This window comes from Monopterus albus, unplaced genomic scaffold, assembly GCF_001952655.1.
Source record: "Monopterus albus unplaced genomic scaffold, M_albus_1.0 scaffold29.1, whole genome shotgun sequence".
Lineage (NCBI taxonomy): Eukaryota > Metazoa > Chordata > Actinopteri > Synbranchiformes > Synbranchidae > Monopterus > Monopterus albus.
Window position 1 is genome coordinate 2,430,296 of NW_018127909.1, and position 12,232 is coordinate 2,442,527.

General features: G+C 43.0%; 1 protein-coding gene across 1 annotated transcript in view; it reads right to left on the minus strand.

Annotated features, from left to right (window-relative positions):
- chrnb3a (cholinergic receptor nicotinic beta 3 subunit a) overlaps positions 1–11,698 on the minus strand; it is a 13,599-nt gene extending 1,901 nt beyond the window's left edge. The window contains exons 1-7 of the mRNA XM_020596130.1: positions 11,641–11,698; positions 10,746–11,346; positions 8,043–8,078; positions 6,269–6,420; positions 3,014–3,058; positions 1,227–1,336; positions 534–1,049 (exon numbers count right to left, since the gene is read on the minus strand). Of these exons, the coding sequence (XP_020451786.1) occupies positions 534–1,049; positions 1,227–1,336; positions 3,014–3,058; positions 6,269–6,420; positions 8,043–8,078; positions 10,746–10,806 (920 nt within the window). The 5' untranslated portion in view covers positions 10,807–11,346; positions 11,641–11,698. The remainder of the gene's footprint in view (positions 1–533; positions 1,050–1,226; positions 1,337–3,013; positions 3,059–6,268; positions 6,421–8,042; positions 8,079–10,745; positions 11,347–11,640) is intronic.
- Between the last annotated feature and the right edge of the window lie 534 nt (positions 11,699–12,232).

Sequence of the window (12,232 nt, forward strand, 5' to 3'; positions counted from 1 at the left end):
CATCATATGTCTTATAGAATTCTGATGAGTTTCTTGATTAGCCAGTGTCATTTTATTACAGTAATCTAAATAACACACTGGCTGCTGCATCAAACACCTTTCATGGCTGTGTTACGGCAGTGTTTTATTGCTCTAAAAATAAAATGGCACTCTTCTGATCACCCACAATGCATGGTAGTAGTTGGTGCTGGGCTTGGTTAATACTTTGTCTACTGCTTAAAAATGGACCAAATAGTGAAATGTCAGTGATTTTGGTCATTCTATGTCTCTTTTAGCTCTGCTGTTCTGTAGAGATCTCTGTTGGCCTGATACGTGACTGACGTCCGTAGCTTGATAATTGAGCTGACATTCTGTTTAAGCTGCAAATAACTGACAGAACTGTGGCTATGATCAGTGTTAATTAGGGCATGCTGCATTTAAGATTGTAATTAGGATAACTGCACACAGGGAAACACAGGGTTGATCTTTAAAAAATACAGCAGACCAGAAACATTTGAATGAACATACAGTAACTCTCAACAGAAGCTCTACCAACCTTTGAGGAAGAAGGGATGATTTCTTCTATGACCAGGAGGAACACAGTGAGTGACACCAGCACAGATGTAGAAAGTGAAAGTTTCTCTCCTTCATCTGATGGCAAATAAAACACCAGTACAGTCAGGAAGGACAGGCCCAGGCACGGGATGATGAGGAAGAGAGTGTAGAACAAGGGCAACCTCTTGAGGATGAAGGAGTAGGTGATAAATGGATACCAGTATACCCCATCCCTCCTGCTTCCCTTTACTCCTGTGGCATTGAGGATCTCCCATTCGCCATTATCAAAAAAGTCTTTGCGGTCCACGTAGTGATTCACCAGGACCAGGTCCACCATGTTTCCATCGTAAGTCCAAGAACCAAATTTCATGGAGCAGTTCTGACGGTCAAATGGGAAGAAGGTGACATCCATGGTGCAGGAGGACTTGTAGCTGGCAGGAGGGGTCCATGTTATGGTGCCATCCCAGCGCACAATGGCTTTGGTCATCAGGGAACCCTCAAAGCGGCCGTCTGCACTAAGAATATAAGAAAACAATGAAAGGAGTTAGGAGGCAAGGTAGGCAGGACAGACGGCAAAAAGAAAAGCAATAAATAACAATAACAGATAATTTAGTTTACATGCATATCAAAGTTATCAAACACAGAGCTTATAAGGTGCTACTCTGATGTGTGCAGTGTGCCATATGACTCACTTTTCATACAGGACTATGTCAGGTAGCCATATCGTCTCTGAAGGGACTCTGATGGAAGTAATACCACCATAGTCATCTGGGTTCCACTTCAGCTTCACATCAATCCACTCCTTAAAAAACAATGTATTTTAATCTGATCATACAAATGTCACAAGGCCCAGAAAAGTGTTTCATCTCTGTAAGGGCATGTTTCCCACTTCAGCACCTTGGACAGCACCAGGACACACCAGGCAGAGTAAAAGGAAACTTCCTGTATGGCAAGTTTATTATACAGCACTTTCTAACAACAAGGCAGTTCAAAGTGCTAAAAAGGCACAAGCTAGAGAGAGAAGAGAAATACAACGTGATATAAACAGACACGTATAAATAGGAAAGAGCACAGCCGATATATATACAACCGATAAACCAGGAGAATAAAGAGTTAGAGTGCAGCTACAATGCAGTACAGTGAACAACTGGAATGAATAGCCCCAATTTGAACTGAATAAAAAAGCAGCGACACACAGAAAAGAACGGTAGTTTGAAGCAACTGTCTTCTGGGAACTCGTTTTGTCTATGTGGTACATAAAGACCGAGTGCTGCTTTGTAATGCAAAGTTTTGAGCCTGGGGACCATACCGAAACCTGTAGCGGTACCTGGAGGGTTCGTAACATAGCAGCAGAGCAGTGATGTATTTGATAACAGTAGTGTTAGAAAATTTTAACAAGGTGAGACGAAGAAATGCTGAGACTTTTGAAAATTATCAAGGCATCTTTTAATATTCTTGCAAGAAGGAGCATTTCAAACATTGAGAGTGTCTCTGTACACCCAAACTGCGAATGCTCATAGGAGTGCAACTTTTGAGTGGTACTTATACAGCAAAGTTTATTGCTTGCGTTGTTTGCCTTAGCTCTGCCAGCCAAGCATTTGTCTCTTCCAGGCAGGGGGGTCAGGTCACCATGTGTGTTTTCTTATCAGGATATTGCCTGTCCTGACTTCCAAACCTAAAGAGCAATAAACCTTTACAACAAGCAGTTTCCTGACCTCTTTAAGCTAAAGAGCATCCTTTCACAATAACTGCACAACATTTGTTCATAGTAAACATTAGTTACACACAAGAAGGAAAGCTATGTCTAAGCATTTTCCTTAATATTTCCCTATCAATATTTTCAAATCTATCCTTTGGCACACAGGAAGCCAGTGCAAAAATCTGAGAACTGGACTGCTGTGATCCTCTGTGCCAGTCTGTCTGGAGACTCTCACAGCAGCAGTCTAAGTGTCAGTCATCTGATCAACTTTTTAGAGAGATCTGTATGGACAGCACTGTAGCAGTCAAGACCTCTAGTGACAAATGCATATGTTAGTGAGAGTTTGCTTAATCTCACTAACAAATAACTCTTGAAATATTTTTAAGATGATGGGGGGTTATTTTGTAATTGCCTCACTGTCACAATCCATAGCTTTTGGTGTTTCCTCACTATATTTAGTTTGTTTATGTTCTTTGTCCACCTTGCTTGTTAGTTCTCTGGTCACTCATGCTCACAGTTACTGTTTTGTCTGCTCTTTCCATCAGTATATCTGCTATATTTGTGTAGTTTTCACAGTAACTTGCATCATTTTATAAAAACATAGTACTGCACCTAATGAAGGGTTAAAGGATCAGTATAACAACCTGACCAGTTCATTCGAGCAGAAACACATTTGTGCATACTAAAGTTATGAAAATAGCTATGACAGTTGTGAAATAGCAACTCACAATTTTTAAATATGTGGTATTTGTCAGTGGTAGGGGTGGTGTTCATCTTTACCTGCCAGAGCCAGACATTTGTGGTCATCAGCTGGTTCTTTTCATCCTGTAGGTGGAAAGAAAACAAAGGTTTTGTTCACCATTTATAAATCTTGTGTTTACGTACTTGTGAATGGAAAGAGAGGCTAATGAGGAGGTGAAGCGCAAACCAGAGGCTGGAGACAAGTCGAGCGGACGGGATAAAAGCAATTAAACCTAGTTTAAGAAGAAAGCTTGTTTATTTCCTCAAAGTGAATTAATTGGTGCTCTTGCTTGTCACTAAGAATGCACCGTGGGGCACAGCTCAGGGGTTAAGGTTCATCTACAATATTTAATGTGAGAGAAGCATTATCGGCAAACCTAACACGTGCTGCTTCATTTGCAAATAGAAGTACTGACATATACTGAACAAAATCAAGAGGCCTGGAGAGAGGGTGGCAGAAAAGACAGAGAAGACAGGTTTTTAATATGCAGTATTCTTGTGAGGACACTGGGCAGCAATACAACAAACACTGACATGTCACAGTTTTACAGCTATTACTACGTTTTACGCTGTGGACCAATGTAGTTATTCTTTGTTTTCATGTGAGACTGGGCCTGGGTTTCTGTGCACAAAACATTTGTCCAGAAATGTAAGAAGTAAAGCTGGCGCTCTTGAGAGTCACTGAGGCAAACCTGACTGTTTGCCCATCCAATCTGAACAAAAAGTGTTTTTATATATAACAGTCATTAAGTTAGAATGCCACAAGATGGCACGGACCTATTTGTTGTTTCTATGGCAGGAGGGCAAATGTCCAGTGCTGATAGAGTCTAAGAGTAGCCCTCTGTGGAGCTGCTTTGTCAGTGTGTGTGTCCTTGTGTAAATAATAGATGCCGTCTAGTTCCTCTCAGCCTGATGGCCTCATTACCTCTGCCACTATCAAAGACCCCTTAGGACCTCTCCTTGAACTTTTCTTCCTCTCCTTCCTCCTTCTGCCTCCAGCTCATTTGAACTCACACTCTCTTTATTGTATCCTCTATTCTGTACTCCTCTGTTGATTTTTCCTCAATAACCAACTTGGATTTTTTTCCCTTACTGGTTTTTTGTAAACTGTAAATTGTAAACTGTCCTGTTCTAGACAGAGGAAGACCTTCTTAAGAACAGTCAAATCCCTCTCAAGGACTTCTTATTCCCTGTTGTCTCCTTCTTCTCTAAATATAACCATCAGTCCTTGATGTACTATTTTATTTTCATCCTTTCTTAGCAGTATTTGAGGTTTAGCTCATGCTCTCCTTCTCCCTTCCGCTTCTTAATTCTGCTCGTTTGAAAAAATAACTACAAATCCTCAGAAGGTTATAGCAGGGTTTTATTAACCATGTTACATAAGGCCGTTTTAATTTCTTCAGAGAGTTTCCATAACAGGTACACACTGCTTAAGACAGTGGCTTGGAGACTGTAATGTTCTTAAAACATTACAGTCTCTATGTATGGCTCCAGTTTGCTCAGGGGTGCTGAGGGTGTGATAAGGGTAGAGACAGAAGTACCCCACCTATCTAATATTGATATCATGCATATTGTATGGCAAGGACAGGACTGGTGTATCTCTGAGAGCACTGACAAATCGTGTGCTCAGTGTTTGTATTTTCTTTTCTTTTTGTGAATTTGTGCACTTTAGCAACATCTGGATTTGACTGATTTTCCTTTTTCCATTCTTCCTCTACCAACATAACTAAAAATTCACTAGTCAGGACCACGCCACATGGGACTTTGTGAAGATGCTGTTTAACGACATTTTGGTGGAAAGTCTCCTGTGAATCTGTGCGGCACTCAGGCATGGTAGATCCCCCAAAACCCTTCCTAAGGAGAGAGCAGATTTGGACTTTATGTACATCCTGAGGACTGAGCAGATGTACTGCCAGTGGACATGTGAGGATCATCCCTGGATCTTTGTGAGGTGGTTTGGTATAGCCTACTGGCTGCTGCGGTTGCTTCTTCTATCCTGAATGGAAGACTGGTGAATTGTTGGCCACGAATCAGCAAACCACGTCATGCTCTACAACCACCCAAAACCCACTGAGGGAGCAGCCCGGGAAGAGCAGATGACCTTGGAGAAGGCACGTAGGGAGGAGAAGGCACGTAGGGAGGAGCAGCAGCCTTGGCAAGAGAGCACTGTGGAGACGAGAAACAAACCTAAAGGAGGGGACAAAAAACAGGAAGCCTTGGGCTGCTCCCAAGGTGGCAGGCAGGGCAAGACGAGTAGGCTGTAGGGTGGTGGTGCCACAAGCACCACTGCTGGTGGAGGAGCAGCTGGAGGCAAGGCAGTGGCTTCAGTCAGGGAAATTTAAGAGATGCCAGCAAAGCCGGATGAGGAGAAAGCATGATGCATCACTTTTCCAGTACAGGATGAGAAGACCGCAGACAGCCCTGTGGAGGAAAGGAGATGTGGCAGTGGGAGGAGCGTGAGAGATGACAGAACAGGAGGAGGCGGTTCGGTGCCCAGGGAAGAAAGAACAGAGGTAAAGCAGAAACAGAACAGGGGTGAGCTGGGGCATGCACCCAAAGAAGGTGTTTTTTCCTCTCTTGTCCACAAATAAATCTAGTAGCAGAGCTGATGCAAGGGATTTTTGATCATGTATATCCTGACACTTCCTTGTCATCATGTAACACATAGCTCATAGCTGCTTATCAACCTCAGACTTGCAACCCCCTGCACTTTGGAAAGCACTTTGGCATTCTCAGCGTTTTCAGATGGCATAAGTGAATGGCTCCATAGGCAGGTAGCATGGGAAGGCGCACGTTAGGGACATGGTCCTGCTCCTGAACCGCCGATGTTCATCCTCATTGCAAAGTAAGCTCACAAACTGCATACAAAGATGATGCATCTGTTGAATATTCACATAAATACAAACTTAGGTGTTGATTATCTGAGAATTAATGACAAACATGGCCAAACTATTTTTTCATTTGCCACCACTTTGTAATACATTTCATATGAATTTACTCCATTTACCATCCAACACAATAACAGGCACCAGTACATGAGCACAAATGTGCCCTCAAACATCATCATATGGTTGAAAACAGATTAAATTGAATATGATAAATTTCACAAAAGTAGTACGTTTTTGTGAGTAGGCTACACAAGTATGTCCAACAAGATGGATCACGTACAGGTTTTACAGTACCTGTGCTTGTAGTCATAGAAATATCTAGTCATATCTTTACAAATAAAATTATGAATCCTTTTTAAACAATACAGGTGCCCTGTGTTTGTGTATCTGACTGTTATGCCCTCACCACATCAACCAGCTGTGAGATCTTCAGTCCAAAGCGTACAGTGATGGTGTCATTGGCGTGCTGGACAGGTCGAACCCACTTCTGGTACCCCCTGAAAAGGTTCCTCAACAAGGAATCCTCCATCTCAGCCAGTGACACAAAGTCCTCCTGAGCTGGAGGGATGAAGACAAAACAGAGAAGTTTGGGAGAGTAAATGGTATAGTGTGCATGAGATTACATCTATGGATATAACAGTAGTGCTGAATTTGTTAGATTGTCCAGTTAACAAAAAGTCAACTTGTTTTAACTGATTAGCCATTTAGGTCTTTTATAAAGCAAAAAAAAAAAAAAAGAGACAAAATGATCATGCTGACATGATCATGTCAGACAGAACAGTTTCCAGGGGAGATGGGCTGAGCTCAGAGAACCTTGTGCAGTCAGGCACAAGACATAATAGTCAGTTAATACTCAGTTAGTAATGCTCATGCTGAGCAGGAGACGGTGCAGTGGAGGACCAGTGCTTTTACTCCATCAGCCACTGTTCAGGTGCAGACAGGTGGGAGACAGGCAGGTTTCTTGGGAAGATAATTAAAGAGAACACACTGTTTTACTGAAATAAATTTCCAGGACAAAATGTATGATGTGTCTTTTAGTTTTGGTAGATGTCACATCTCAGTTCAACTGCTCTGCTGGTACAGAGGTTTAAACCTGAGCAAGCACAGAGGAGCACCTAGTAAAAATGGTGGTGATGAGGAGTCAAACTGTTCAGGGCCTGTTTGGTGACTTAAAGTTCAAATGCCTGATTCCTTAAGCAAGACATTGGGCCTCTTTCCTGTTACTCGTTGTTCTGTAACCCACTCTGAAAGATGCAGATGACAGCAGCTTTCGCTGGACGCTCAGAGCGTTATGTGGTATTTGTACGTGAGCTGCACAGCAGATCCACCCACAGTAACTCAGCTGCTCTGTCAGCTCAGGGCTCTGAGAGCGAGAGGGGCATATTTGGCACTGCCAGTGGTAATGTTGCAACAGATGCTGACAGACTGAAATGAGAAGTTCAAATCAGCAGCCTTTCAAATACGGGGAGTGGAGGGAGCTGATAAGGGAAGGAGTGATCCAGAGTATTTCCCTCCAGTGCCTGAGAGACACAGGGCGATGGGGCAGGGTAGAGGTTGCTACAGAAGCAGAAGTGAACTGGGGCAAGAAGAATAAGAACAGACAGCAAGGGGAAAACAGACTCTCATTAGATTTTTTTCCTAACACGCCGAAGGTTCTGTACTGTGCAAGCCAAACCCTCACACCCTACATGCTACAAACATTACTTGATACTGCTGGTATGTTGCTAGTTTACTGCATACTCAGATAAGGAGGCATATGGGGTTGGTTTACTTAATTCTCTGCCCCTGCCTTTGAGAATGCAGCACACTGAACAAATACCTTATTGGAGATGAAAGAAATAATGCAAGAACAGTTTCGTTGTCTTTCTGTGTTTCTTGCTAAGGTTGTCAATTTTTGAAGTGGCTCTTTCAAGGACGAGTTTAGGGATGCAAGAAAAATTAGTATAATAAATAGACGGCAGAGCTAGACTGATATGTCAGATTATCTTATTGCAGATTTCTTATCAGTATATACTGTATATGAGTTTTTTATTGATAAGTTTTTATTTGCATTTTCAATGTGCACATACAAAACCCAATAAAAACAAATAAATAAACAAACAAAAAGGCTGATTTTTTTTGTACTGATACAAGCAAAATGTGACAACAGTGCAGTGTAAATAGACTTATCAAAGACTTACTTAGCCTGTCCTCAGCCTCTTCAGTGAAGTTGGAAACTGAAGTTAGAGTACAGAAAGGTTACTCCCCATTACATCAGATCCCCAGTACAGCACTCAGTTTGTAAAGGCCTGAAATGGGGCGCACACTCACTCAGCTGAATCCTATCTACCATCCCTACAGGAAGCAGTGATCATGATCCTCGTCAACAAAAACACATTGCAGGAATAGGTTCCTCTACAGGAGTCTGCTCTCGCTCAGATAGAGGCTGACTTTCTGTGTGTGTGTGTGTGTGTGTGGTTGATGAAGCAGAGGTGAAGGGGAGAGTATTGATTAGAACATACAGTGCAATGGCTCGGGGGATGGAGTTGATTCTCTGTGGGGAAATTAGGATGCATTAGTTTGTGAGTCTGAGTATGTATGCATAGCTACTGTACTTGTTGTGTGGAGTACAAAAGAAAACAATGCACATCATGTGCATTCACTGTGTTTGAGTGATCAATACAGATGCAGTGGTGACCCAGCTTTCCTCCTCAAGCTGAAACACCCCATGTGTGACACAGTGGTATGATCACCGTGACACTGCCGCCATCTGTTCACTGTGCATCCACAAGGGGATGTACCACTGTGAGGGGTAATAGGATGACAGGGAAAACAGAGGGGAGCCTCAAATGAAAGAAAGTTTTACTGTCTCTGTCTTTTTTTCAGTCCAGTCAACACCAATTTCTCATGAACTGCTTCCAGGCGATAGAAAATTTCTTGAGGCAAGAAACAAGGAATAAAAAGAAAGCGGTGCATGCCTTCCAGTTGATCTGTGACCACTGTTTACATACAGTGTAACTAGAAAGGTGCCTATAGGGAGCCCAAGAATTTTGACAATGTTAACTCCATCAGTCATGCCCTTAAGGAATGTACTGTACAGTACTTGACATCATATGCCCAAACATTTGGTTCATACATAGTCATATGATGTCAAAAACTATGAGATCATCATACTTGTATGACCACATATTTGCACATGTACATGTATACATGTGTATCAAAGCAGTTTCCATTGAAACTACTTTCTACTGAGGAAACAGTCCCTTTGGAAACTGTTACCAGCAAAGTCTGTGGACGATCCTGAGTACTGCAGACACTATGGAAAGACATGCTGTGATTGAAATTGTTAATCCGGGGTTTCAGGGCCATGACTGCCTCAAAGTTAATTCCATTCATCTTTATTGTGTTTGTTTGGTGGAAGGAAACTCAGAGTGGTGATGATCTGCATAGCACTTTTTTTCCGTTTATTTATTGGTATATTGGGTGAACTGGCCCTTTAAAATCCAATCGTACTGTGTCACCTGATTCCAACCGGCTTATAATAAGTGTCATTAATCAAAACATCTTTGCAGGAAGATTAGTGTCAGCTTAAAAAGTGATTCCTCCTTCCTCCTCCTTTTTTAAGTGAGGACTGACTTTGGGAGAGCCGACTGGTCACCAGAGATGGCTTATTCATTTTCAGCCCGTCATCACATCTCTCTCCTTCTCATTTGTACTTCCTCTATCTTACGCACGCGCACGCGCGCACGCACAGTAGCCTATATATCAGTTCGGTTTCAGTTGACAAAAACTGTCCCGAGCAGGAGGACGAGGAGTGTTCTGCTTTACTCAATGGACGCGTTCCTTGTTGTTATTGTTGTGTATAGTTTTACAATAGGCGACCCATTTTTAGGCCCTGTAACGTTTATTTCCTAATAAGTTACCAATAACTGGCTGTATGGCTGAAATAACGTTAGCTTGAACTTATTCTGAGGGTTAGCTTCTCCAATCTGAGCTATGGGGGCGGCTGTGGCTCAGGAGGTAGAGCGGGTCGTTTGCTAACCGGTTCGATTCCCGGCTTGTCCAGTCAACATGTCGAGGTGTCCTTGAGCAAGACACTGAACCCCCAGTTGCTCCCGGTGATGTCACCGGTGTGTGAATGCGTGAGTGCTTGGGAGTGTGAATGGGTGAATGGCCGAATAATGTGAAAGCGCTTTGAGTGTGTTGTAAAAGCATAGAAAGGCGCTATACAAGTATAAGACCATTTATATACAGTAGAGTAGCCTATATACAGCAAGTAAGATTTACAGCATGTGATGCAAGGAGCCACTCCATCTGAAAATCAGAGTGGTGTAAACATCAACTTACACTACATACACACACAGAGACTTGGACCAGTAGGCTGTACAGTGTTTCTGTGGCTCAACACCACAGTGACAATAAATTTGATTCTTTACGTTTCATAACAAAACCTATGAGACGTACCTCAGCCACCACTTTATTATGTAAAATAATAAAATTTGATGTTGTCCCACAACGTTCTCCTGCAGCCTGTCACAGTCTATCCCCAGTCCCTTTCCCTAATAAACATAAACGTGCTCCTCTTACCTGACCCCATCATTTTGTCCTGCTGCCTGGCGATGTGACCTCATTAAAGCTGCAGTCACATCCGACTTATACAAATATATAATGCGCTGGTTTCCAAAACTCTTTGCCCATTAAGAAACATAGTGTGGGATGGTGCAGTCTGTTAGATTAGTGGGACTGTGGGAATCTTTTGATCGATCCACACTAACCCAACTCCTCACCAGGGTTCAAATGCCTCCGCGTCCCAAGTCAATTTCCCCTTTGTTTCGGACAAATGAGATGCTGCCTGCCACTTGCATGTTTCGGTAGTTCAGAGATGAATGTTTCCTGATCCTTACCTTGGACAGTAGCCTTCCCGAGAGCCAGAGAGAACCACAGCACCGCAACTGCAAACTTCATGCTCCCTCTTAAGATCAGCAAAACCAAATGGATAAGCACAGCGAAAATTAAATCCTTTTACTGTTCACACAGTCCCGCAGGATGCATCACTTCAACAGCCCCGTGAGATCACCGGAGGATGACCGCTGTGATGCCCAGTGTGAATGACGGGGGGCAGAGGGCTCTTGGTGGCTTTGCATCATGTGGACCGACTTCACACTGTGGAGAAGAGGCAGCTTGTGTGATGTTTTGTCTTTCTCCTGTTCTGTCGCCTGTTCCGCTTCCCTGCAGTCTCTTTTCGCGCGCGCATGTTGCGTGCGTCCGTGCGTGTGTGTGCACCGATGCAGAGAGGGATGCTGCCGGAGCGGAGCCGGAGTTGTGACGAGATCTGTTTCCCAGTCGAGATGTGTTTCCCCCTAACCTGAACCCTAACCTTATCCTCACCATAACCACAGACGGAGACGCTACTAGAAACAGTTTTAACAGGGGGAAACGCATCCTGACCGGGAAACAGTCGACACAGGACCGGGATGAGGGCGGGACGAAGGTGGACCGGCCCGTCTGAGAATGAATGAAAGGGCTCAGTAGGACAGATCTGGTCCCCATCAAGAGGGAATTAGATATAGAAATAAATCAGTAAATGCAAACGGCCTACATATTCCACTTTTCTGTCTTTTGTTATGTACAGTATCTTAAAATCCATGGTACAGTATGTTTGAAGATTTGTCCCAGTAATGATAATAACTGACTTAAGCACAAGGTCTGTACCATATTTTTATAAAAGCAGCTTTTGTTCTGTTTCACTTGTGATTCAACATGACTCACAGGTGTATTTAAAAACAGGCTGTGCTGTACCTGGAGCTCCCCAGAAGCAAAGCCACAATAAATCAGTTGCCACCAGTGTTGGTCAAAGCCCACACCCTCCCTGTTAGCAGATGGGACAGGGAAGCTACAAATTTAAAATACAGATCAAATATTTTTTTCCCCCAAGGTGATATAAAGATGTGCTATACTATACTATACTATAATCTTGTTGCAAAATGTGTCACAAAAGCAAGATGGCCGCTCCATATTCTTCATATTTTGGCTTCACCTTTGCATAGTGGCAGGAAGTGGTAATACATTGTTCATCTTTATATAGCCTATGGTTTTGACAAGTAAGAATAATAAATGGATAAAATAGACTCCTATAAGTGTTTCTGCTGCATCAATGTAGATCTTAGTTTTAAAAAACAGTTTTGACAAAGCACAAGACTGAAAAAGAGCTGTTTGTGCTAATCAAGGTTACCTTGAAAAGCAGCCTACCTGTCAGGTTTGCCCAGCTACACCTTCCTCTCTTCTTCTTCCTCACACTAGCCTAGCCCTTGCACTGATTACACTATTCAACACACCTGCCCCGCTTCCCTGATTACTCACCAGCTGCACCTCATTAGTCTCCTCCATACTT